Below are 26805 nucleotides of genomic sequence, written 5' to 3' on the forward strand. Positions count from 1 at the left end.
AATGGAAACAGTGGGTCAGTTATACTGCCCTCCTGAAAGCCTTGGATGGAGACAACAAAACAAAATCAAGTTAAATATTAGTTAAACATAATATTAACTAACACAACATTTAGAAATCATTCCATTCTACATATGCAATCAGTAATTCTTAATATCACAGATGTATGATCATCATTTCTTAGTACAAATGCATTGATTTAGAAAAAGAAATAGCAAGACAACAGAAAAAGAAATAAAATAATATAGAGAAAAAAATAAACATAAAAAATACAAAAAATATATATACATAAAAACAAAATAAAACAAAGAAAACTATAGCTCAGATGCAGCTTCATTCAGTGTTTTAACATAATTACATTACAATTAGGTAGTATTGTGCTGTCCATTTTTGAGTTTTTGTATCCAGTCCTGTTGCACAGTCTGTATCCCTTCAGCTCCAATTACCCATTATCTTACCCTATTTCTAACTCCTGATGGTCTCTGTTACCAATGACATATTCCAAGTTTATTCTAGAATGTCAGTTCACATCAGTGGGACCATACAGTATTTGTCCTTTAGTTTTTGGCTAGTCTCACTCAGCATAATGTTCTCTAGGTCCATCCATGTTATTACATGCTTCATAAGTTTATTCTGTCTTAAAGCTGCATAATATTCCATCGTCTGTATATACCAGTTTGTTTAGCCACTTGTCTGTTGATGGACATTTTGGCTGTTTCCATCTCTTTGCAATTGTAAATAATGCTGCTATAAACATTGGTGTGCAAATGTCCGTTTGTGTCTTTGCCCTTAAGTCCTTTGAGTAGATACCTAGCAATGGTATTGCTGGGTCGTATGGCAATTCTATATTCAGCTTTTTGAGGAACCACCAAACTGCCTTCCACAGTGGTTGCACCATTTGACATTCCCACCAACAGTGGATAAGTGTGCCTCTTTCTCCGCATCCTCTCCAGCACTTGTCATTTTCTGTTTTGTTGATAATGGCCATTCTGGTGGGTGTGAGATGATACCTCATTGTGGTTTTGATTTGCATTTCTCTAATGGCCAGGGACATTGAGCATCTCTTCATGTGCCTTTTGGCCATTTGTATTTCCTCTTCTGAGAGGTGTCTGTTCAAGTCTTTTTCCCATTTTGTAATTGGGTTGGCTGTCTTTTTGTTGTTGAGTTGAACAATCTCTTTATAAATTCTGGATACTAGACCTTTATCTGATATGTCATTTCCAAATATTGTCTCCCATTGTGTAGGCTGCCTTTCTACTTTCTTGATGAAGTTCTTTGATGCACAAAAGTGTTTAATTTTGAGGAGCTCCCATTTATTTATTTCTTTCTTCAGTGCTCTTGCTTTAGGTTTAAGGTCCACAAAACCGCCTCGAATTGTAAGATTCATAAGATATCTCCCTACATTTTCCTCTAACTGTTTTATGGTCTTAGACCTAATGTTTAGATCTTTGATCCATTTTGAGTTAACTTTTGTATAGGGTGTGAGATACGGGTCCTCTTTCATTCTTTTGCATATGGATATCCAGTTCTCTAGGCACCATTTATTGAAGAGACTGTTCTGTCCCAGGTGAGTTGGCTTGACTGTCTTATCAAAGATCAAATGTCCATAGATGAGAGGGTCTATATCTGAGCACTCTATTCGATTCCATTGGTCGATATATCTATCTTTATGCCAATACAATGCTGTTTTGACCACTGTGGCTTCATAATATGCCTTAAAATCTGGCAGCGTGAGACCTCCAGCTTTGTTTTTTTTCCTCAAGATACTTTTAGCAATTCGGGGCACCCTGCCCTTCCAGATAAATTTGCTTATTGGTTTTTCTATTTCTGAAAAATAAGTTGTTGGGATTTTGATTGGTATTGCATTGAATCTGTAAATCAATTTAGGTAGGATTGACATCTTAACTGTATTTAGTCTTCTAATCCATGAACACGGTATGCCTTTCCATATTTAGGTCTTCTGTGATTTCTTTTAACAGTTTTTTGTAGTTTTCTTTGTAAAGGTCTTTTGTCTCTTTAGTTAAATTTATTCCTAAGTATTTTATTCTTTTAGTTGCAATTGTAAATGGAATTCATTTCTTGATTTCCCTCTCAGCTTGTTCATTACTAGTGTATAGAAACACTACAGATTTTTGAATGTTGATCTTGTAACCTGCTACTTTGCTGTACTCATTTATTAGCTCTAGTAGTTTTGTTGTGGATTTTTCCGGGTTTTCGACGTATAGTATCATATCATCTGCAAACAGTGATAGTTTTACTTCTTCCTTTCCAATTTTGATGCCTTGTATTTCTTTTTCTTGCCTAATTGCTCTGGCTAGAACCTCCAACACAATGTTGAATAATAGTGGTGATAATGGACATCCTTGTCTTGTTCCTGATCTTAGGGGGAAAGTTTTCAATTTTTCCCCATTGAGGATGATATTAGCTGTGGGTTTTTCATATATTCCCTCTATCATTTTAAGGAAGTTCCCTTGTATTCCTATCCTTTGAAGTGTTTTCAACAGGAAAGGATGTTGAATCTTGTCAAATACCTTCTCTGCATCAATTGAGATGATCATGTGATTTTTCTGCTTTGATTTGTTGATATGGTGTATTACATTAATTGATTTTCTTATGTTGAACCATCCTTGCATACCTGGGATGAATCCTACTTGGTCATGATGTATAATTCTTTTAATGTGTTGCTGGATTCGATTTGCTAGAATTTTGTTGAGGATTTTTGCATCTATATTCATTAGAGAGATTGGTCTGTAGTTTTCTTTTTTTGTAATATCTTTGCCTGGTTTTGGTATGAGGGTGATGTTGGCTTCATAGAATGAATTTGGTAGCTTTTCCTCCACTTCGATTTTTTTGAAGAGTTTGAGCAGAGTTGGTACTAATTCTTTCTGGAATGTTTGGTAGAATTCACATGTGAAGCCGTCTGGTCCTGGACTTTTCTTTTTGGGAAGTTTTGAATGACTGATTCAGTTTCTTTATTTGTGATTGGTTTGTTGAGGTCATCTATTTCTTCTTGAGTCAAAGTTGGTTGTTCATGCCTTTCTAGGAACTTGTCCATTTCATCTACATTGTTGTATTTATTAGCGTAAAGTTGTTCATAGTATCCTGTTATTACCTCCTTTATTTCTGTGAGGTCAGTGGTTATGTCTCCTCTTCCATTTCTGATCTTATTTATTTGCATCCTCTCTCTTCTTCTTTTTCTCAATCTTGCTAAGGGTCCATCAATCTTGTTGATTTTCTCATAGAATCAACTTCTGGTCTTATTGATTTTCTCTATTGTTTTCATGTTTTCAATTTCATTTATTTCTGCTCTAATCTTTGTTATTTCTTTCCTTTTGCTTGCTTTGGGGTTAGTTTGCTGTTCTTTCTCCAGTTCTTCCAAGTGGACAGTTAATTTCCGAATTTTTGCCCTTTCTTCTTTTCTGATATAGGCATTTAGGGCAATAAATTTCCCTCTTAGCACTGCCTTTGCTGCGTCCCATAGGTTTTGATAAGTTGTGTTTTCATTTTCATTCGCCTTGAGATATTTACTAGTTTCTCTTGTAATTTCTTCCTTGACCCACTCGTTGTTTAAGAGTGTGTTGTTGAGCCTCCACGTATTTGTGAATTTTCTGGCACTCTGCCTATTATTGATTTCCAACTTCATTCCTTTATGATCCGAGAAAGTGTTGTGTATGATTTCAATCTTTTTAAATTTGTTAAGATTTGCTTTGTGACCCAGCATATGGTCTATTTTTGAGAATGATCCATGAGCACTTGAGAAAAAGGTGTATCCTGCTGTTGTGGGGTGTAATGTCCTATAAATGTCTGTTAAGTCTAGCTCATTTATTGTAATATTCAAATTCTCTGTTTCTTTATTGATCCTCTGTCTAGATGTTCTGTCCATTGATGAGAGTGGTGAATTGAAGTCTCCAACTATTATGGTAGATGTGTCTATTTCCCTTTTCAGTGATTGCAGTGTATTCCTCACGTATTTTGGGGCATTCTGATTCGGTGCTTAAATATTTATGATTGTTATGTCTTCTTGTTTAATTGTTCCTTTTATTAGTAGATAGCATCCTTCTTTGTCTCTTTTAACTGTTTTACATTTGAAGTCTAATTTGTTGGATATTAGTATAGCCACTCCTGCTCCTTTCTGGTTGTTATTTGCATGAAATATCTTTTCCCAACCTTTCACTTTCAACCTATGTTTATCTTTGGGTCTAAGATGTGTTTCCTGTAGACAGCATATAGAAGGATCCTGTTTTTTAATCCATTCTGCCAGTCTATGCCTTTTGATTGGGGAATTCAGTCCATGAACATTTAGTGTTATTACCGTTTGGGTAATACTTTCCTCTACCATTTTGCCTTTTGTATTATATATATCATATCTGATATTCCTTCTTTCTACACTCTTCTCCATACCTCTCTCTTCTGTCTTTTTGTATCTGACTCTAGTGCTCCCTTTAGTATTTCTTGCAAAGCTGGTCTCTTGGTCACAAATTCTCTCAGTGACTTTTTGTCTATAAATGTTTTAATTTCTCCCTCATTTTTGAAGGACAATTTTGCTGGATATAGAAGTCTTGGTTGCTGGTTTTCCCTTTTAGTAATTTAAATATATCATCCCACTGTCTTCTAGCTTCCATGGTTTCTGCTGAGAAATCTACACATAGTCTTATTGGGTTTCCCTTGTATGTGATGGATTGTTTTTCTCTTGCTGCTTTCAAGATCCTCTCTTTCTCTTTGACCTCTGACATTCTAACTAGTAAGTGTCTTGGAGAACATCTATTTGGATCTATTCTCTTTGGGGTGTGCTGCACTTCTTGGATCTGTAATTTTAGGTCTTTCATAAGAGTTGGGAAATTTTCAGTGATGATTTCTTCCATTAGTTTTTCTCCTCCTTTTCCCTTCTCTTCTCCTTCTGGGACACCCACAACACATATATTTGTGCGCTTCATATTATCATTCAATTCCCTGAGCCCCTGCTCAAATTTTTCCATTCTAAGGCAAAAATGTGCTTTTTAAGATAAATGTGAGGAAGGACCTCTGTTCTGAAAAGGACAACTAATTCCGATCAATCAGCTAAGCAAACTTCATGCATCACCACCACCACCAACAGCCTTATCACAGTTCTCATTCTAGAAAGCTTACTTTTTCCAGGCCCTGACTTCATTTAATGTTAATAGCAAGCAACCCTGTTGAGTATATATCATTATTTCTAATTTATAAATGGGGCAGATGATGCCAAGAGAGGTTAAGTAGGATACATAAGGTTATAAAGCTACCAGAGAGCTAGGACAGCCTATGGCTGTCAAAGCTGAGGAAATTCATATAGAAGTAGTTTTAGAAAAAGTAGTCCAGGGCCAGCAGCTCTTATGAGCAAGAGGAAAACATCTAGGGCCAATGCCCAAAGTGGCCCATGGAGAAACCAAGATTCCATTGTGGTTCCACACATATAGGTCCCTCCCCATGAGCCCTACCTTGCTTTCTCCTTCAATGACGATGACAGGCACAGCAGTGGCAGGCCAGCGGTGTTTGGCTGGTAGGGGCTTGTCACAATTCCATAGAACTATGATCTGAAAGGAATAGAGGATCATTAGATGGCTTTCAGAAGGTTGGATTCATGCAGGCCTCAAACCCAGGGGTTCTTATATTGACAAACAGAGAGAAGGTGGAGAACTAAGCTAGGGAGAATGGGAGGCATCAAAACTGAATTTTAAAGCAAGTCCCCTCCTGTGCAACATTCAGAACCTCATCTGTTTCAACAACTAAAGACAGATGTCAGAAAGAATAACTGAAAATAATTGTTTCAAGGGGGTAAGGGAAATTTAGAAGAAAAAGAGGTACTTTCAGGGTGGCTGGTTTTTAATGAAGTAGTTTCCTAAATTCTGATATTTTGCGATGAAGAGTGAGATAAACTCTGATCAAATTAAATAAAAACATATTCTGAACATCTGTTATGCATTTGTGCTACATCAGGCAATGAGGGAGGAGAAATAAAGGAATTTAGGGTAAAACTTAGGATGATCTCATATTTTGGATTCTTTAGGATGTTTGCTGATTTTATGCGACTTTATTTCCAATAAAGTGATTCAAAATAAGGACTTCAACATGATTTAATTTTTTTCCCTGTTTGTTAACGTTCTCATTTAAACTAGTTCACAAATCGGAAATCCACTGTTAAACAGTATGAAAATGATACTGATTTGGAAAATATTGTTACCATAGATAATCTCCTATTCCCAATTTTTAAATTGATCATGGTTGCCATGAAAGAAAAGTTGATGCCTCCTGCCATGCTTGTGAGTCAGTTTCTTCTATTGAAACTTGGTTTTCTGAGTCCTCCCAGAGGCACTTCTGATGTTACTTTACCACTTTGACAGTAAGAAAAACAAAATCGTGTGCTTACATATTCTTTAAAAAGTGTATTGTATATATATTCTTTTAACCATATACTGGAGCTAAATCCTCTGTAATATCCTTCCCCCTTTATGTGTGCCAGACTTTACTTCTAAGGATCTCTATTGCCAATGAAAAGGATGTAACTGGGTGTGACAAATGGAAGGGGAGTAAGAGGGTGTGACATTAGATGATCCTAGGGAGGACACGGGGTGACAGGTGGGGAAGGGCGAGTCTCTGGACCATGGAGATGGAGAAGGCAGGAGCTGCCTTGCCAGCCTCCCACTCACCTGGGCACAGTACTGGGACTTGGCTGCCGCCACAAGAAGTTTCAACACTGGCTGGGACTGAGAGACCAGGGGAGTCACCGCATGGATGACTGCAGTGAATTTGGAGGGGGGCTTTAAACCTGAAATGAAATGGAGAGAGGAGCCTAATGAAGCACTGAAAAACAAGATTTTGAAAATTACTTCTCCTTGCTCCATTGCCTCACCCTGGAGCTAATGTTCCCTTCTAGCTTATTTTCTGTTCACCTCTTATGTCCTGACGGAACAAAAACAAGGTGAGAAGCTGCTAGTTAAATACTGCCTCAGATTAGAGACCTCAATAATTTACACCTCAATGTCCACTTCCAGCTTCTGCCTTTGATATCCTTTTCCTCCCTTCGTGACGCGTCTTTGATCTCCTTCCCTCTTCTTAGACAGGAATGTCTAAATACACGCGTGCCCTGCTCAAAAAGGGCTCTATTCTTGTCACTTACATTTTAGACTGGATCTTATCATGTGCTATCTCTCCCAGGGTACCTGCATGTATTGTATTCTCAACTATATAATTAAAGGAGTTTTGCCTGATTGATGCTATTTCAATAATAACTAGCAAGTGGGAAAGGTTAAAGGAAGAGCATCCAGTGGTTGACCATCCATATTTGAAACCCAGTTCTACCACTTAGACCTTGGAAAAATTACACAAACACTCTGTGCTCCGGTTTCCTGAGCTCAGAAATGGGGTTGCTAAGTACCAACCTATGGCACTGTTAGAATGAAGTTAAATGAGCATTTTAAGCATATGAAAACACTTAGAACAGGACCTGGCAAACAGAAGTGCTCAACATGTGTTAGTTACCGTTTTCATCATTATAATTGTTGTTAATATCATTATTATTATTATTTAGGAGAGGAAGCCGCCGTACTCCCCAAATCTCTTCTTTGTGCATCAGTGACACAGTTGAGAGAAAAAGTACATGAGGCAGATTTCTGCCAATTGAGGGCCCTGAAACCCTAGGTAGAAATGTTTCATTTGGTTGCAAAATTACTACTGCCACCAAAGACACAGCGGTGAGATGGCTTCCCACAGTGAGTTTTCCCATAAGCGCTCACTAAGACATTAGAGACAGGTTAAAATGTCTTTAAAATTTCATTAGTTTAGACCCACTAATTTGACATTTTAAGTAGCTTAGATGCAAACAAGAGAGGGCAGGGACATTGGAGTTAAGCTTTGACATCAATGGTCTAAGAGTAAGAATCAGCCTATATATATTAAAGAATTATTTAAATATTGTGTGGAGCAAATTATATCATCCAATTAGGACTTTAATTGTATGTTAGAAGAAGCTAACCTTCCCACTATCTAAACCCAAATTGAAGGTTTTGCCAAGTAAAAAGAATAAATACAACTGAGGGATTGTCTTTTTAACAGTGAGGTTAGTCAGTGCTTTCAGATTTGCCTCTAATAGTTTAAGAAGCATCATTTACACACACTTCTAACAGTGCTAACTCCAGATGAAAGTGTCTATACCCTATCAGAAATATATAGAGATTTTACCATCCATTACCTTAATATAAAAATTAATAAATCCTAAATAAATCAGTCCACTGATTGAAAGGATACCCATAACATGTTTGGTTGAATTAAAGGGTTCTTTGTACTGTTTGTATCGCAAGGCATGAATTTCATTGTGCTTCATCTTATTAGTTATAAGCCAAACATGAACACCTTAAAAAAAAGGAAGAGACTATACTACAGAATGTATCAGTACTGGGTAGAAAACCTTGAGTCTTTTTGCCACAACACCTTAAAAAATGCTTTGCTATGCCAGGATTTTTCAAAATTAAAACTGTGAGTAAGAGAAATGCCCAAGATATTACCAACACAAAATAACTGGGGCTCCAAATACTTGAATATCTAGCCATTTGGAGAGCTTCACCGCTCTGACAAAACTCTTTTCCCCATTATGTTTAGACTGAAAGCTGCTTGAGAGCAGAGACTGTATCTTATTTGACATTTTATTTCTAGCACCTAGCATAGCACTAACAAAACACATAAGGTGAGCATAGTAAATAGTGAATGAATGAATAAATTAGTCCCTTGTCATATATTCCTGGTCATTGCTCATTTCCACTTATTTATTCAGTGTTTCTTTGCTATGGGAGAGAGAAATAGTGGTTGTGAAAAAAAATTTAGAAGGAACTCTTCTAACTTCATTTTATATATGATGAGACTTAAAATTATAGCTAGCCCATTGTCATGCTCAAAATGAACTATCATTTGGGGAGGCCATTTTTCAAAAAGACACAACTCTACTAAGTATAACAAATAGCTGCTCAGATAAGAAAGGAATTTTTTTCTCACTTTGCATTGCTCTGTTGGATTTATAGTTCTTGAACTTGGGTGCCCTTTACGGCAGGGCCCTTGAAAGCAACCCCCCACCCCATGCTGTCTTAAGAAGACCCTGCCATAGAATAAAAGAATCAAGGGCCAGCTGCATGGCATCTTGGAGGTAAAGAAGGGCAGCTCTCTGGAAGGAAATCACTTACCTAAATTAGCATAGTAGTAAGGAAAATCTCCCAGATAAGATGAATACTGTGGTAGTACGAACAATCCTCCAGGATGTTTGTTCCATATTAAACTGTTACGTGATATGTGCTTGAATATTCTGTCCTGAATAATCTGGTGAACAAACACAGAGCACATGGTGAGGACCGGACCTGTTGGATCTGATTAGAAGCATGCTCAATCCAAATGTGAGGGATAGTGGCACTCAGATGTGACTCTACCCTTCCCCCAAATTTCAACTGGTCACAATGTCTGGGGGACAAAGAAAGTGAGCAGAACAATAGAAGAAACGGATAGAGAAAGAGATGGGCTGTGCCAAATCACCTTTCCTGATTAAACTTCAGGTTAACTATAAGTTCTGTCTTGACTTTCTCTAAGAATGAATCTACACTCATTTCAAAGTGGAGTGTGTGCAACAAAGTATTTTCTTGATGGTGAGTATCTACCATTGGTTCTGGATCCACAGTTTTCAGAGCACAAAAATGTCTGTAGAGCATGCAGACACTAAGCTGAAAATGTATTAGAGGCATGACATCTGGAAGCTGCCAAGGCTTTGATCTGTTCTTTTAATTTAGGAGGTAGGTTTATTTGCTTGCCATGTGCTGCTTTCCTTTCAAAGTCAACTGTAGGACTGAGTACTGGTTAGCTGAAGTTTTACTGTAATTCATCTCAAAAAGTAGTGAGTTAACAATTATACAAAACATCCTACATAATAGGGCAAGAGCCATGGCATATGAAGACTAATAATAGCCAAGCTAGTTCATTAGTTTCTTTGGACTTTGGGACCTGGCAGATCATTAAATTCTACATTTAGAGTCAAACATTCACCTATCTTGAATCATTTGTCATTTTGAATGTGATTAGTCTGCTTTATAGCTCTCTTTCTGTGACTTTCAAACTCTAACAATTATACCATCCACTCATTAAGATATGATTTGGCAAATAATTAACTTCGTACAGAATTTTATGTTTTCAAAAACAGTGCTGTAGTTTTGGGTACTAAAAAAAGAGAAATAAAAAAAGAAAAACCCTACCATACATCTCAAGAGATTTAAGACTGCAATCACCATTTTCCAGGTTTCCATTTAATGCAATGTAATTTTAAGTACAGACCATTTTAAATGGAGTTTTATTATTTACTAAGGTTATTAACGTCTTCATCTTTTCCCACATGGGAGACAAGTATTAGAGAGCCTCATTTATCTCTGCAAAACTTGTCATGTTTATATTTCTTAAGAGAGAAGGAAGAAGCAAGAAGGAAATTTGGAAAAACTCAAATATCTTAGTTTAATGAAATTTCTACATTTTATCTTTCCTCTAGATCAAAACCGCTAATTATATAGGGCTGGGTAGGGAGTTCAAATTTGGTGGAAGCTTTAGGAGCCTAGCTAAAATATCTTTGTGATAGAACAGATATGTGATAAAATGCTGTCCTCTCAACTTACGAGAGGATTGTCGTGATTAGGAATGACTTTTGCATGGCTCTCAATTTCACTTTGTAGAACATTCATTTCTGTTCTTTTTTATTTGTACCTTCCAAACCCACCTGTTTTCCTTCACAGTTTTTTCATTTAGTTTCTCTTTTTGCTCTCCAAATTTAACAAATGGTCACTTAATTATCTTTGGATGTCAAGACAGACTAAATTGACAACAGAGAGCATCATAAATCCAACCTGCATACAAATTGCATGGATCTCAGAGTTGTTACAAAATGGATCATCATTCACTTTGGGTGGCTTGTTTCTCATTTTATAGACTATCTTTATGGTTCAGTATCACAACATTTTTATCTTTTAGATTTCAAGAGTATGATACTAAGACATAGCATCTCCTAAAATGCCAAGAAGCATTGTATACTCTTTTCATACAGACTCTGACAGAAGATATTAGCACAGGTATGAGAGCAATGTAAAATGTTTAATGTAACCTGAGTTAACTTGCTACCTCTGTATCTCACCTTCCTCATTTGTAAAACCGTAAAATAGCACATAAATTTTAATTACTTCATGGAATTTGTTAGGAATAGTGGCCTAAGTTTTTACACTTACAACCTGATTTTATTGCCTTTAAAAAAATGTCATCCCGATGTTCATTTTCCAAGTGTAGCTTTTATTCATTTTGCTATAATATCATAGATATGATATATTATAAACATCTTTCATATTATTAAGGGTACTCATGGTTTGCTTGATCATCAATAGGGTCAGTTTTCCATGCAATGCAATGAATATATTTATGAATACATTTTTTCTGCATTTAGGACTGACTCTTTAGGATTGAGAACTTTGTCAAAGGGGTTTGAGCACTTTTAAGGCTGTTCGTATGTATTGCCAAATGTCTTTGTAGAAGGTTTACACCAACTTGTCTTCTCAAAAGTTGAGAGGTCTCATTTTACCAACTAGAAAAGTGGTTCCCCCCTTTCCTAATGTACAGCTTTCACTATCGCTGCACTGCATAGCTCCTAGAATCCTTTCATTGCACTTGTGCTCACACTTATTGTTTTTGAAGAAGGCATCATATTAAGAGGTTGGATGTTTTTTGGTTACAAAGAGAATCAACATCCACCTACCTACTAGCAAACAAATATGCACAACAAATATAGGATTTTTAAATTTAATCCCCCAAAAGGCACTCTCAACAAGGATAATATTTCTTATTAATGTTAATTCAAAGGGGAAAATAACAGGCTCCTCATTTTTCTTTTTTATGTGCCATCTGCTTTTCAAATACGGACTGTTGGTTGCAATTTACAGTCATTCTATGGGGCCTTGACTTGGTCTTCTGACCAAGGCAATGTGTGCCCAACACACACAGTGCCACCATATGCCATCTCCCTCCAGGCCAAAGGAATCTTCTATTTCCAGGATCTCATTGATTTTAAATTTTTGTTGCATAACAGCATTAGAAATACCATGTTTTAAATGTGTATGAAGAGGAAAAGGGAGCATACTTTAAAAATTTCTAGTAAAAATGTGCTTTTCAAGCTACCATTTACTGTTTTCATAAATTAGCTCAATCTTACGTATATTTTCTTTTGCCTACCTTGACTCTGATTGCATTTTATGTTGTGCAATATTCTGACAAACAATGGAATCTAGGAAGGGACCCTGTCTTTGCTGTGTTTTATCATTGTCCCCACCCTTCTCACTTTGCACAAACTGAGCTTCAAAGAGGCTAGAATGAATAGCTCCTTAATTCCGAGATGTAGCATTAAGAATCTATCAGACTGGGAATATTAGCAGAATCACATGCATGTTAATCACTGTGCCATGAATACACCAACAACTCTGCCAGGACACCAGAGGAAAGGATGAGGTTTCCTCTTTTCAACTGTGCTTAAATACTGCCTACAACTCAAAGGTTCATAATTCCTGAATATGCAGTAGTACCCTTGCCATGGCCAAGAATTCAGCAAGCAAGGAAGAAGGACCCAGTGTTCTAGAAGGCCAAATGTAGAATAGAGCAGGAACATTGGGATCCTCGAGTCTGTACTGTCTGATGGCAACTGTGAATTATCTGGTCAGTGCTTATATCCTCTAAGTTCCAAGCCAAATGGGTATTCTTGACAAGAGATACTTAAACTTCTTATAGATACATTGGCTTTGTTTATTTGTGTGCGTGTGGCATATTCTGCCATTTTTGGTACTTTCAGTTTACCTTGAATTCTGGGGAAATCTGAATTCTAAATTAAGGTGGAAAACTGGATGGTCTCTCTCATGCAATTTGGTTGAGAGGTCAAACTGTTACAATCCAATCTCGGAACTACATCAGGAGATTTGACAGCTGCTATAAATTTGAATGAAGTATATGGTTTGTAGTATTTTAAAAACAACTGTCTCACTAAAGAACTGCACTGGCTTGAATCCAAGGGGAATAAGGCCTTCCTAAGCTCAAAGATTAAAGAACTTGACCTAAGAAACATTCTGATGATATAACATATCCAACTGTCAGTACTACTAACCTAATAAGCAAGAAAACAGATCTATGCAATAAAAGTTACTCAAAAGAAATAAAATGAATGAGATACCACCTTTCATCTGGTAAATTAATAAAGGTGTATATGCATGTGTTTTAATGATGATCCTAAAGTCTGACAAGAGTGGAATAAGAAAGGGTCTCTCCAAAAGCTTGTGAGACTCTAGATTAATATAACATTTTTGAAGAGTAATTTGGCTAAATATATATATCAATAGCCTTAGAAATGCTAGCTTCTTTGGCTGAGTAATTAATATCACTTCAGAGACTCCATCTCAAGGCAAGAATCAGAGCTGTAGTGTAAGATACAGAAAGTTATTGCTTGGATAAGGCCATTAAAACAGCATTTTAATCTGAAAGAGTTAAAGAACATGATCTGAACACAATAGTGACTATTTAACAGAATAGAATTAAAAAGCCAGAAACAGACTCAAAGACACATAAAAAAAAGTGGCATTTGAAAACATTGAGGAAAGGATAACTTAAGATATTTACTGGGACAATTAGAAAATGATTTATCAAAAGACAAAAAAACAAAACAGACTGTTTCAACACTGATCATATTTAAAAGTAAGTGGATTAAATATATAAATGTAAAAAATTAACCATAAAAGTACAAGAAAAATAAAAGTAACTATATACATATATCTGCGTGTATTTGTGCATATGTGTATGTATGTGTGTGTATACATTATATACACACATATATTTAAATTTTGTGGTATGCCTCTCAATTTTGTTTATTATGGTCCATTCAGAAACAAATTTGAAAGACATACCACAGATTGGGGAAAAATCTTTGCAATAAAAGATTCAAAGGGTTAATATTTTTAATATGATAAGCTCTTAAAAACTATGAGAAAAACAGGACAACAACATTGTGGCTATCTTTGTATTTCTTTACGAATTGCCTGAGAAAACAATGAGCTATTTTTTAAAACTATAATGTTCAATATTGGTGGAAGTGGGGAAAAAAAAAGAAATACAACAGGTCTTCTTATATAGGCTGGTGGGTGTATAAATTAGTTCAATTCTATTGCAGGGAAATTGACAATTTATAATAGAAACCTTAACATTTGGCATATTTTTTGAACCAAGACTTCAAATTCAAGGAATACATCCTAAGGAAATAATCTTGGACATGGAGAACAATTTAGTTCTGGAGCTATTTGCTTCAAAGACGTGTATACTAATGAAAACAAGAAACAACTGTACTGTCTTCAAATTGGAAGTTAATTAAAGAAATTAAGTGATATCACAAGTAGAATATTACAGTCATTAAAATAATTATAGAAAAAATCTAATAACATGAGAAAATATTAACAATATATTATTAAGTAAAAACAAGCAGATTATAAAGCATGTAGAGACAGATTTCTTTTTAAATTAAAAATTACAAGATGTACACAAATTTGCATATAAAAAACAATACGTGTGTTTATATATGTTAACAGCAGTTGTGTTATGGGTGGGTTATTTTATTTTTTACACTTTAAGTATTGTCCATTCTTTTTAAAAATGAACATGTGCTTGGATAAAAAGCACTCTCCACTTCAAAAAAAAAAACAAAAAATTAACATTCACCTTCCCTTAAGGAAAGTTCTTTTTTAGGAAAGATCTGGTCCTATGACCTTAGATGGAGGACAGAATGGAAGAAAAGCGAGAGGAGAGGCACTATCATGTATTCAAACCTGCTGCTACGAATAGGAATGCACTAGGCACTGTGCTTTGATAGGAGCAGTTCCTTTCAATAAGAAAGCCCACTGTGGCCCTGCCACTTTCATGGGGATGAGCCTGGGTCCTAAACAGTCCTTTACACCTAGTTGTGGGGGGTGGGGTGGGGTAGGAGCACACCCTGCATGCCGTCACCAGAGAGCCCAGCTGGCCTCCAGAGAATGACTTTAATTTTCTTGGTGTTACTTAGACTTCCCAGCATGGGCTCCAATCCACATTGGCTTTTGGAGCAGGAATCACTTTTTCCAAAAGAAATACTCCCAAAGTCAGGCCACAGATGCTCCACCTTGTTATGTGAAACACCTGGGTGCTTTGCGTCACCAGGGGCCCTCCTTCCCGCATGCCTGTGACTCCTGAGTGTGCAGTTACCTACGTCTTTTCTTAGCTCTTGGGCTGCTTCGGCGTAGCCTCGGGCCATCACTATCTGCTCTAGTTGCAAAGGTTTTAATCCTAACCATGCTTCCCTTGCCGTTTTCCTTCCTGCCTCAAAAACAACTTGCAGGACAGGCACCTATCTGCCTGAAAGATTTTCTGCTTTCGCGAAGTTTAACACTTTCTGCTCCAGATGCGTGGAATCCTGAATTTCTTTTTAATGTCTCTCTGTAAGTAATGCTGAAGCTGGCGCTGGTTGGGGCTGCAGATGTTTTGACAATCAATTCTACCGTCACCCCAATGCCTTGGGACGATGGCACCTGCTAAACTATTCACTTTTTTTGAATGATAGAGGATTTTCTCCTGCTTGATCACTAGCTGTTTTTTCTAAATGGGCTCTAGAAATAAGTCTTCAACGGATGCCGCTGAATGACAGGAAGACAGTCATTAGCTACACAGCCCTGAAATGATGCAAGACACAGCCAACCTCTGTGTCAGAGGACTGTGATTTCCCGACAGTCAGTTTTCCTCCATGGATGTTGTCAGGAAGGGAGACATTTGTTTGGGCATAGAAAAGTAGGTGAAAAGGGGTTAAATTGACACATCCAAGCACAGAAATGTTGGTTTTGTCCCCATTTGACCAATCACACACCACCAAGAGCAAAATGGAAGTAAAGGACCATTATTCAAGCCCAAGATCCAAGTGGCCTCACTTACCTCTAGTGTAGTTAATACAATCTTCTCAACTGAAGAAAAATAAGCCTCCCACAAGAATTGTGTCTGCTGTCTAAGTGCTAGGATTTTATCCTGATGGATAGACCTGATTGTAGAAGGAATCTGTAACACAAGGTGAGCACTTAATAATTATAACTGCAAAACAAAGGGATCCCGTTTGATCAAAATCACTCGAGTTAGGCTTTTATTCCTCTTGACATCCAGCTTTTAGGATACAGATCTACTAAAAATCAACAGCTCACAGGCAGCAATGCCCCTGAGTAGGTATAAATAACTCCTACTGGGAATTGGGTTTTATGGCCGTTAATATGTGAAAGTTATAGTTCATCTCTAAGATTCATTCACCAGCTCATCAGTTGCTTGGGGTGTTCTATGGTAGCAAGAGCTGTTTCTTCTTTCTGGAGTTCCAGAAACCTTCAACCCTGCACATGGACAACCAGATTTTACAGAGAAGCAGATACAGGCCTTGGGGGAAGGCCGAAAGACTCTATTCTCCAAGTACATTTAAGACCTGCCACTCTGGGAATTGCAAAATATCTATAAAAGGACTTTGTAGGAACTATCTATGAGCCTCTCCATCCAACCTGAAGCTGGAGTTTATCATTTCTACGTGCACATACCTCTCCTCCCTCACGCCTTCAAGCCTTCCTACTCCTCAGAGACCTCTTTCTTGCTCCAGCCCTCACCCCCAAACTAAATGGGGCCAGTAGAACATCATATGTTTAAGACTCATGGTTCTCTATCTGGCTATACATTTTTAAAGAAAGGAACTGCATCCCTTCCATCCTGCTATATTCTTCAAGGCTAAAAGAGTAGCTTTTACCTACCAGTTTTCTAAGAAATAAGAGCTGAATTGAACATGGCCAGCTGAAGTCCCCTTAGGGAAAGCATTACTTTTAATAGTAGTATAACTTCATGGTTAAGTATATGGGCAAACGAGCCAGACCAAAGAGGGATTTGGGGCTCTATCAGATACTAACTGTGCTTCCTTGGACAAGTTACTTGTTGATCACTCAAAAACCCCATTTCCTCATTTGTAAAATTAGGGTACAGTCCTAACATCATCCAGTTGTAATGAAGATCACATAACAGCTTAGAACCATGCCTGGGACATGGAGAGCCTAATTAATGTAGCTGTTACTACTGTTATTGACATAAGGGTGATGATATTCAAAGTTGGACCAGTTGCTTAATGTCTCCATGTGTACCTGCTTAGGCCTGGAGCTCCAAAGTGTATTTCTAGGATTTCTGATGAATTTCTTGGGCTTGCTCCCTGTTTTCACCTACTGTTCAAGGTCTATTTAATTTAAGGAGTCTATACTCTTAAGGGAGAATCCCTGTGATTAGCAACTGCCCTTCCACACTCACCTCTTTCTGCATGCTTGCCTTCCTAATGTGTGACTAATCAGACAGACCCGGAGACCATGCTGAAGGAGGAATGATCTTTTAACTGTTTTAATAGGAAAGTTACTCACATCATTGTGACTAGGACACATCTGAATTTCTGGTGGGGGGAAAGGAAGTGATGGAACACTTTTTTATCCAAGACTCCCCTTTGGGAAAGCAATGAAACTGTTTCAGAAGAGAAGCCAAAGCTTACTTACTCTGGCAATATCTAAGACCAGATATTAAATCTGTGACCCAAAGTATGTATCTGGATACCCAGCAATGAAGAAACATGAAGGCAACAGGTAAAGAAGAAACACCAGCTGGCAAACATTAAACCAAAATCGCAGTCAAGATCAAATGGAAGTAAAATATCCTTGGAGAAGGTAGAGAAACCATTCATATTGCAGATAAGTCAAAGAAAATTCATTTTTACTTACTCACTTGGAGAATTACCTGGCTTTCCAAAGGAAGATTACAAAAAAATAATTCCTAAATTTTCATATTCATGCTCTCTTCTAAGTGTCAATGGTACTTTTTAAGCATCAGAAGGGTCAGCATCACTGCTTCATCATGTTTGTGAGGAACCAGTCCATTAGAAAAATGCCTAAAGCTATCATCGATTATCTGGTCCTCCAGAAAATTGAGCCTATTGTCATTATGAACAGAGAAAAGGAATCACTTATGAATATATTTCCCTCCTCCAAGTAAGTCATATCCTGATCTCACTACATCAAGCGCAATGCATTACACCCGTTAGTGCGGGCCATACAAGAGTCTAATGATATTCCTCCCTGCTCTGAAGATAACGCCGAGCTCAAAGTTTTGATGGCATTTGGCTATTGATTATTAGTCTGCTTGTCCTGAGAGACAGGCATGGGCAAGTGACAAATTAGACGCAATGTGACTGGACTGCTTTGGGAAAAGTTGCAGAACGCAAAGAAGTCTTAATAAAAGGCAACAAACTAATGGGATCTATGAAAAATAGATATTGGAAAGCAACATTAAACTCTCTGGGCCACACGATGACAAGAATGCATGCAAATAAAAATATCTGAACTGTTCTAAAACAGGAAATGAAAAATTGAAACATAACACAAACATTTCCCAGAGCAGACATTCCGGCTGGGTGCCAGCTCTTTAAACCCATTGCTAATAACAGTGCAGTTGCTGTTCGATATGGAGGCAGCTGTGCAAAGACAGACTGCATGTGCGAGGGAAAAACACCAGAAAGCTCAGCAGAGAGAGAGGATGGAAAGCAAAATCTTCAGACCCACAACTCAAAAGCTGCTTCAGTAGGTGAAACAGGCATGGATGTTGAAAAATTGGGCAATCGCAATTAAAGTGTCCTGGAATGCTCTCCATCCCAAAGAAATTGTGGCAGATGTTTTCATTCCCTTTATTTCCCAAAATTCCTTTAATGAGCATGTATTATTTTTTTAAAAAGAGAGAAGGAAGGAAAAAGGAAATAAAGGAAAGAAGAACTACGTGTGTGACCTTTGTTTGGCCTTTCATGAGTAAGTGTCTTAGACATTCACCATCACTGTGAAGTGAGGACTTCTACTCAGTATTTCTGCAATGATTTCTTTCACAAAACTTCAGATCCCTGTCTCTGTGAACACCTAAGAAACCAAGTTGTATTTCAGGTGGAGTGAGTTATCCCAAATGAACAGATTCTACAAGACCACACATTCCTCTCTTGTTTCTGAGGCCCAAAGGGGCCACTGAGGTCACAGGCCTAAGTACTCGGAGACAAGGAATATGCCAGAAGCTATGGTCAGCTTTGCTTGCCTAACCCACAGCCCTCTCAGGTACAGATACCACACCTGTAACTCACAGGAGGGTCCTGCCTTACTTTGCCTGTCAGTTAGCAGACTGCCCAGCAGCTCAGAAATAGGATCAACAACAGATTTAGAAACATAAATTTCTGGATATTGAATAAAAGCGAACACATCAAAAAAAAAACACTGCAAATAATAGTATTGGATATAAAGCTTAAAAAGTACACAATGCTATGGAAGAAAAAAACGTTAAAATTTTTTATAACTTTGGAGAAAAGAGTATGACAGTTTATGTTGCGCCTAAAACATGATTGCACAAAAAGGGCTTCAGAAATCCTCGGTGACCATTATTGTCTTGGATTTCCCTGTGAGTATCGTATTCTGTCTCTAGAAAGCTCTTGAGCCGTTCAAACCTTTATTAGGTGCTGTTCTTTTAAATATACATCCTAACGATAACATTCACTCAGGCACTCAGGCTGGATCATTTGAGTAATGATAACACTCATTATAAGAATCGACCCTAGAGACCTCTCTCTTTCTGAAAATTAATCTGAAGGCAAAAGCAGAAATGGGGAAAGAGTGCAAGGAAGCAGAGTACTGCAAACACTGTTTGGCATCATTTTTTAAAACTTCTGATTACTGAAGGAGGTGGATATCCATCTCTTCTCAGCATGAAAGCTCATGTTCTTTACCGGCAATTTTCCCTTTTCAGAATATATTCTCTGGACCCGGGCAGATTTTGTGTTGGGAAGTGAACAATGTCATAGTAAATGACTTCATATTCACCATGACACAGGCAATTTTCTCCTGATAAAATGTCTTTTATAGCTGACCTTTTGGATTCATCTTCTCTGAAAGTTTAGACGGGGGTAGCAATAATCCACTGATCTGTTGAAGGCCACAGCCCCTTCCTTACCTGTAATAACAATCTTTCATCGCCTATGACGGCAGCTTGGTTCCAATTAATCACTTCAGAGAATGGCAACTCCCATCCATTGCTGAGCATCACAGGGACGCAGGCAGCCTGCGCAAAGAAGGGGACTTTGTAAGCCTGAGGACAGTGACGTTAGAAACCCTTTGTACTCAATCAGGGGAGAAACTAGTACAGAGTCAATTACTGGCATTTCTTATATGGCCTAGATCCAGGACTGCTTAGGCCAGAGGGAAAGTGAGGCTTTATGAGTTGTCAATCAAGTGAAAGTTGTATGTATTCAGCCTAGATTTTAATATTTGCAAGTCTTGCCCTGGAATGCTAAAACCCATTTCTATTCCAGGACACGGTTTGGCTGACCTTCCATCAATGGAGACGACCCGCCTCACTGTTCTCGATTTACTGATGTAACAAAATCTTTCATCACCACCTAGCACAAAGCCAACCTTAAATATAAATGATTTAGTCAATGTAATGGCCACAAGCCCACTTGCAAAGTGGTTTACTCTGAGGTTGTGGGCAAGAAAGAGCTTGGCCTTGCTGATACAGCATTTTGTGAACTTAATTATCACAGGGGTTCATCTGTCCCTTTGCTCTGCAGCACACCTGAACCAGAACCCTGTTCCCTCAGTGGGGAGTGATCCCAATCACTTTTGTACCAAGATGCTATGTGCACAGGGATCTGACAGCCGAGAAATATCATGCTGATGACAAAATCCTCATTCCAGATAATTCATAATGAAAACCAGAGAATGGTTTGTTCCATGCACCATCCCAAGAGGCTACAAGAATATTAGTGATGGCGTGCTTTGCCAAACAGAGAACACCGGAAAAGACATTCAGGAGAAGGAAGCCCTTCTGTCGGAGGATATGACAGCATGATTAGCAGTTAGGATGACAGGGACAGGAAGTGGAAAAGCATTGTTAAGTAAGTACAGATTCAGACAAGGCACAAACCACAGAGAAGGAAACAACACAGCAGCCAGGGAACAAGGAGTAGAGGATGAGAGAGACTGAGCACATGATCCCTCCTTGCCAACAGCGAAGAGTAGCCACAAGTTCCCAGAGGGAAACATGGCCAACTCTCTTAGCAGGAGAAGACACTTGTGTAGAGTCAGGTTGAGGAGAGGAGAGACTCTCAAGCAGGCTCTGGAGCTGGAGTCAATGATCTCTGAATTCCAGGGCCTCAGAAGAGCTGGGCCATTGAGTAGCTCCACCCTACTGGGCATCGCCATCAGGATTTAGAGGAAACAAGAGAAGATTGCGATGGGGACATAACAGACAATTCTGATTTGGGGGAGTATCAACAATAAACCATTTTTCATTACTCTTAGGATTGGCTTCCAGGGAAAGGGCAGGGCCTCTGTGAGAAGCCCAGCTAGGCTGCCTGGCAGGTAAACTTGCAAACAGATCTGCCATATGCTTGCAACCATGTCCCTGAAGAACCCGTTTCTCCTGGTGGTAAAAACCTACCCATCCTGAAGTCACTCCTTAGCCCTAATCTGGGGAGGCTTCAGGGTCTCTTACCTGCAGCGCCTCCAGGAATCTGAAGGACCCAAGCCTGCGACCACGAGGAACCAGACAGAAAGTGGCATTGTGCAGCATTTCCCGATAATCATACCTAGAACAAGAGGAGGAAAAATCAACAAACAGAGACCCATTGAGAATAGGGGATAAATGACCATCTGTTGATGCACACCTGCTTGAATTTACCCAGCTCCGCTCAGGGAAGGCATTGGCAGGCCATTCTGATATTTCCATTTTGGGGGGAGGGAGTCAGTTGCATGAGGGACAATAATACATGGGAAAGATCATGCTGGACAAAATAATTAGGGTGCTCTTTGCAAACAGTATATAAAAACACAAGTCTGATGGTCCTAGCAATGATTTGGCTTCTCCAACCTTTGCCTCCAAAAATCGGATTTTCATATACTGAAATAGTTTGCCTTCATAATCTTAAAAAAAAAAAAGGAAGAAAGAAATCACTGTTCATTCTTTTTTTAATACCATCTCAGTCAGTGAAACTAAGACTCCTGTTTCCATCCAGTCCAGGACATCTCTGCTGAAAACAGCAAACAACATTCGTTTTCTCCTCCAGATTGGAGTGTCTACATTTACCAAGGACATTTGATTACCCTAGACAAATATTTCTGGATAGGAACCATTGACATGATGTATAGGGGAAAGCACAAGTGAGCTAGAGGGAAGCTAGTCTAAGAAATGGGGAAAGAGGAGTAACGAGAGAAAAAAAATAGTAGGGGGTGTGTGAAACTGGGTTGAGAAGAGATGATTGTTTCTTTTCCTCAAACACTATTGAATGTATTACATTGCTTCTGCATTTGGAAAAACAGAAAATACAACGTGAGTGTTACCTGTCTCTGCATCTGCCAGTGAAGCTAAGGGAAGATAATAAAGGTTTTCATTTTGTTTAAGGCTGTCAGTTTAAAAGTGACTACCATAAACACCTGTTTATTCCTAAATATGCAATCTCGCATTCATTATAAGTTTAAGAAAACTCCGGGGCTAGCAATGGCTTGTGTCCTGTGAAGGCCCCAGATTCTCAGAGCCAAGATGAAATCATTCCCATTTTTCAAGAGCGTCCAATGCTCCACAGACAGGTGCGTCTGTGACAGTAGCATATGTCACCAGCATTTTCTGACTCTAATAGTCTAATTTAATCATACCCTGAAGGCACTAGATTCTTTCCTTCTCTTTTTTGGTATACTGATATATACATTTATATTTTTATAAAAGTCCACATCTATTTTTATATTCTCATACAAACTAGGCATATGGGAGAAAGCCAATTTTCAATTATAAACCCGCCATTAAGAAGAGACATCATGCAAAGGACCATTTGCTTAAACGAGCGTGTACAACTAATTTGCACAAGAAAAGGTCACTGTGAATGGATTAAGATTATCTCCATTGAGAGTAAAATTAAAACCCTCGCTGCATTAATTAAACCACAAAATAGACTTCAAAGTAGAAAAGATTTTTAAGAGGGCTCAAATTTAGCTAAATTTAAAAAACTTATTAAATTATAATGGTAACAACTTCTCTTTTCCTTGTCAAACCCAGAAAAATAATTGACAAATATCTATATACTCAACTGTTGATGTCTGGATCTCTACCTAAGCTATGGATAAGAGGGGAAAAATTAAAAAAAAAAAAATATATATATATATATATATGCACACATAAACATATGTATAAAGTTTAAACCGAAAATTTTCTATGTAGAAAGGTGAAATATTCTTCAGACTAAAGCGAGGTTTAATAAATGCCCAAAATAGAAACCCCTGAGGGAGCAGGAGAGAAGGTCCTACATCCCCATCATTAGGCTGCTAAAATGTAAAACCATATTAATATTCTGGGTTGTAACAAGTTTCAAAGTTGCTGGTTGCAGAATTTATTTTAGGGAAGGAGTTGGTCGGGGGGGTGTCCAAAATTATAGGAAAAATTCAAATGACAGTTATTCGAGGGTGCTGATTTTTAAATGGTTGTATAGAAAGATTAATTGCTAATGCAGCGAATGAAGCTTATATGATTGAAGCTTGTGCTTATTCACATAACAGTTGATGTGGGGGGTATGATGAACACCCCCCCAGGAACCCACTAAGGAGGTGTGAAACTATGGACAGAGCACATGAGCCCCTGGGGCCTCAGTTTCCTTTTCTGTAAGATGAGCCCATTGAGCAAGATGACTACAGTTTCAGTTTTAGCACTCCAGTATTCCTTTGAATGACCATTTTTAGGTAAAAAAGAAGAAAGGTCTTTGAGGATATTCCACTGCTCTAAAGATTTCCAGAATCATTATATATATGTCTGTATATGTACAGACATTATATATATGTCAGTATATGTACAATATGTAGATAGGTATCTGCTCATGTGTGCACAATGTATGTCTGACATGGGCATACACAGAGACAATCACAGTCACATAAAGAACGTATGTATACAGAACTCAGCATGATGATTTCCATCCTGACTTCTAACCATGCTTAACCCACGAACCACCCTCTTGTTTCATGGCTATGGACAGTGACCTATGAATTACTGAGTGCATTATAACTGAAGGAGACAGGAGAATGCTCTGGTTGGGCCTCTTATGTGTTTGGTACCCTCTACTCAGCCTGTCTATGGATCCTCTTCTCCATTTTGAAGCCCTCTTCTAGATGCTTTAACCAACTCACTTATTCAATCATCCTTTTAAAAAAGTCTGGGTTCCAGGCATTGTTCCAGTCCTGCAGATGTTGTGGGACACAAGCAGAGAAGATCCTTCTCTGGTTGATAGACCCAACCAGAGACCCAAAGAATCACCTGATAACTAAGAATCACCTGATAACTAAGAAGCCCAATGAGAACTTAAAGTGTAAAATCTCCTGGAGTATTTACATTGCAAGAATAAACTATAGGAGGTAGGACATAGTAAGGAACTCTGTGGTACAAAACAACATATAAATCACTTAAAGTTACTGGAAATGTAGGCTATCAGAGCAAATGGAGAAACAGTCATTCAAGAAAACCTACTAAATCTCACCAATATCTGTAAGGGTCTGTGGCATTTGAGCCTTTATATACTCCATTACCCACCCCTCCCAGCTCCACATTATGGAAGCTGTTTTAGGTGGGGGCAGCAAAGAAGATTGGGCACCTCTTCCCTTAGCTCCCGCACAAAGTGAAAAGATAACCTACAGAATGGAAGAAAATACACAGATAATATATCTGGTAGGGGACCTGTATCCAGAAAATACAAAGAACTTTTAAAATTCAACAAAAATTCAAATAACCCAATTTAAAAATGGACAAAGGATCTGAATCGATGATTACTCCAAAGAAGCTGTACAAATGACGTTGAGCATGTGAAAAAAATACTCGACATCATTATCAAAACCACAATGAGATACTTCGCACACACTAGGATGGCTATAATCAAAAAGAAAATATAACAAGTGCTGGTGGGGATGTAGAGAAATTGGAACCTTCATGCGTTGCTGGCAAGAACGTGAAATGGTGTGACTACCCTGGAAAATAATTTGGCAGTTCCTTTTAAAACTTAAAATGGACATATCATATGACCCAGCAACTATACTTTTGAGCATTTATACCAGAGAAATACAAACTTATTTTCATGCAGAAACTCGTGCATGAACGTTCATAGCAGCTTTTTCTATAACAGACCCAAACTGGAAATTATCCAGTGCCCTTCAATGAGTAAATGATTCAACAAGCTGTGGTACATCCACACCCTAGAAGAACACTCAGCGGTAAAACAGGAGAGATGACTGAGTCACAACATCATGGATGCGCCTCAAGAAAATTATGCTGAGTGGAAAACCAATCTCAAAAGGATACATACGGCATTATTCCATTTACGTATAACACTCACAAAATAGCATAATGGTAGGATGGAGAGCAGATAAGTGGTTGGCAGGCATAAAGGATGGATGGGGGAGAATTAAAGGGAGACTTGAGAGGCCATGTAGGGGTGGGGATGGCAATCTTTTAAAGGGGCCTAATGCTCCTTAAATTTCTAGGCCCCCATTAGTTAGGTCTAGAAATGTAAACCACAACAAAATCATAAAAGCCAAAGACAACTGATTTAACACAAGATGTTCCTTCTTAGCAAGAAGGAATGTAGATGAGGGAAGCAACTAACTTTAGAGTACTTTCAGCTTTAATTAATAAATGATTTTGCTACCCTTTTCAATGGGTATTAAGTTCCTGGGTGTATAAAGTTGGTGACATAAAAGGCAGAACAGTTTTCAGAAATGACTGCAAAGAAAATGCAATAAAAACGACACACCCTGAATTTAACCTACAAACCAGTAGGCCATGATAATTTTCTTCTCAAAGTTGTATTGAATAATGTATGGAAACACCCCACTTAAAATGGCCATGTATTAATGCATAATTAAAGTCCTTCTCCTCCAGATGAAGCCCATTGAGGCGGGCAGCAATTCAGTCCATCTGGGGACAGGGTGAAGTGGCGAGGTAGCAAGGTGGTGAGGGCAGTATGGCACAGTGCAGGCATTCTCAGAGTGTGGTCTCTCAATCAGTAGCATCTGCATCATCTGATAAATTGGGAGAATTACAAATTCTCAGCTTCACTCTGACCTGCTGAATCAGAAACTCCATGGGAGCAGCCCAGGATTCTGTGTTTTAATAAGCCCTGCAGATAATTCTGATGTCCCCTAAATTTTGAGAACCACTGGCATAATAGTTAAGGGCTTAGAATTTAAAAGCTTAGGAACTAAGCAGCTTTATTTAGACTTAGTCAAACCTGGGTTGAAATCACAGCTATGCCATTTACCAGCTGAATGATCTTGGGAAAGTTATTTAATCTGTCAAAATCCCAGTTTTCTGATTGGCAAAAAGGGGATAATATATATTTTATGAGGATTAAATGATAGAATTTAACTACAGCACTGGCACATTGTCAGCAATCCATAAATGGTGCTATTTTCATTGTGCCTGAAGGAAGGCAAGTGAAAATTAAAGATGTAACACACCTAAAGTTAGAAAACCCGGGCTTAGGAATGGGGCCCTGGACCTACCACTTCCTGGTGTGACCCAGTATAAGTCATTTAACTTCTTGGAGCCTAAAGTTGGAAAGATGAAAGTTATGAAGATCAAAATCCTTGCAGTACAAACTATAAAGTGCCATGTGACTGGAGGTT

At 38.2% G+C, this 26805-nt stretch overlaps 1 protein-coding gene across 1 annotated transcript in view; it reads right to left on the reverse strand.

The window, feature by feature from the left end:
- EXT1 (exostosin glycosyltransferase 1) overlaps window positions 1–26805 on the reverse strand; it is a 298729-nt gene that overhangs the window by 15326 nt on the left and 256598 nt on the right. Inside the window, exons 2-7 of the mRNA XM_077167531.1 lie at window positions 21647–21740; window positions 20105–20212; window positions 16004–16123; window positions 9187–9319; window positions 6664–6782; window positions 5455–5550 (exon numbers count right to left, since the gene is read on the reverse strand). Coding sequence (XP_077023646.1) covers window positions 5455–5550; window positions 6664–6782; window positions 9187–9319; window positions 16004–16123; window positions 20105–20212; window positions 21647–21740 — 670 coding nt within the window. The remainder of the gene's footprint in view (window positions 1–5454; window positions 5551–6663; window positions 6783–9186; window positions 9320–16003; window positions 16124–20104; window positions 20213–21646; window positions 21741–26805) is intronic.

The sequence above is a fragment of the Tamandua tetradactyla genome, chromosome 6 (assembly GCF_023851605.1).
Source record: "Tamandua tetradactyla isolate mTamTet1 chromosome 6, mTamTet1.pri, whole genome shotgun sequence".
Lineage (NCBI taxonomy): Eukaryota > Metazoa > Chordata > Mammalia > Pilosa > Myrmecophagidae > Tamandua > Tamandua tetradactyla.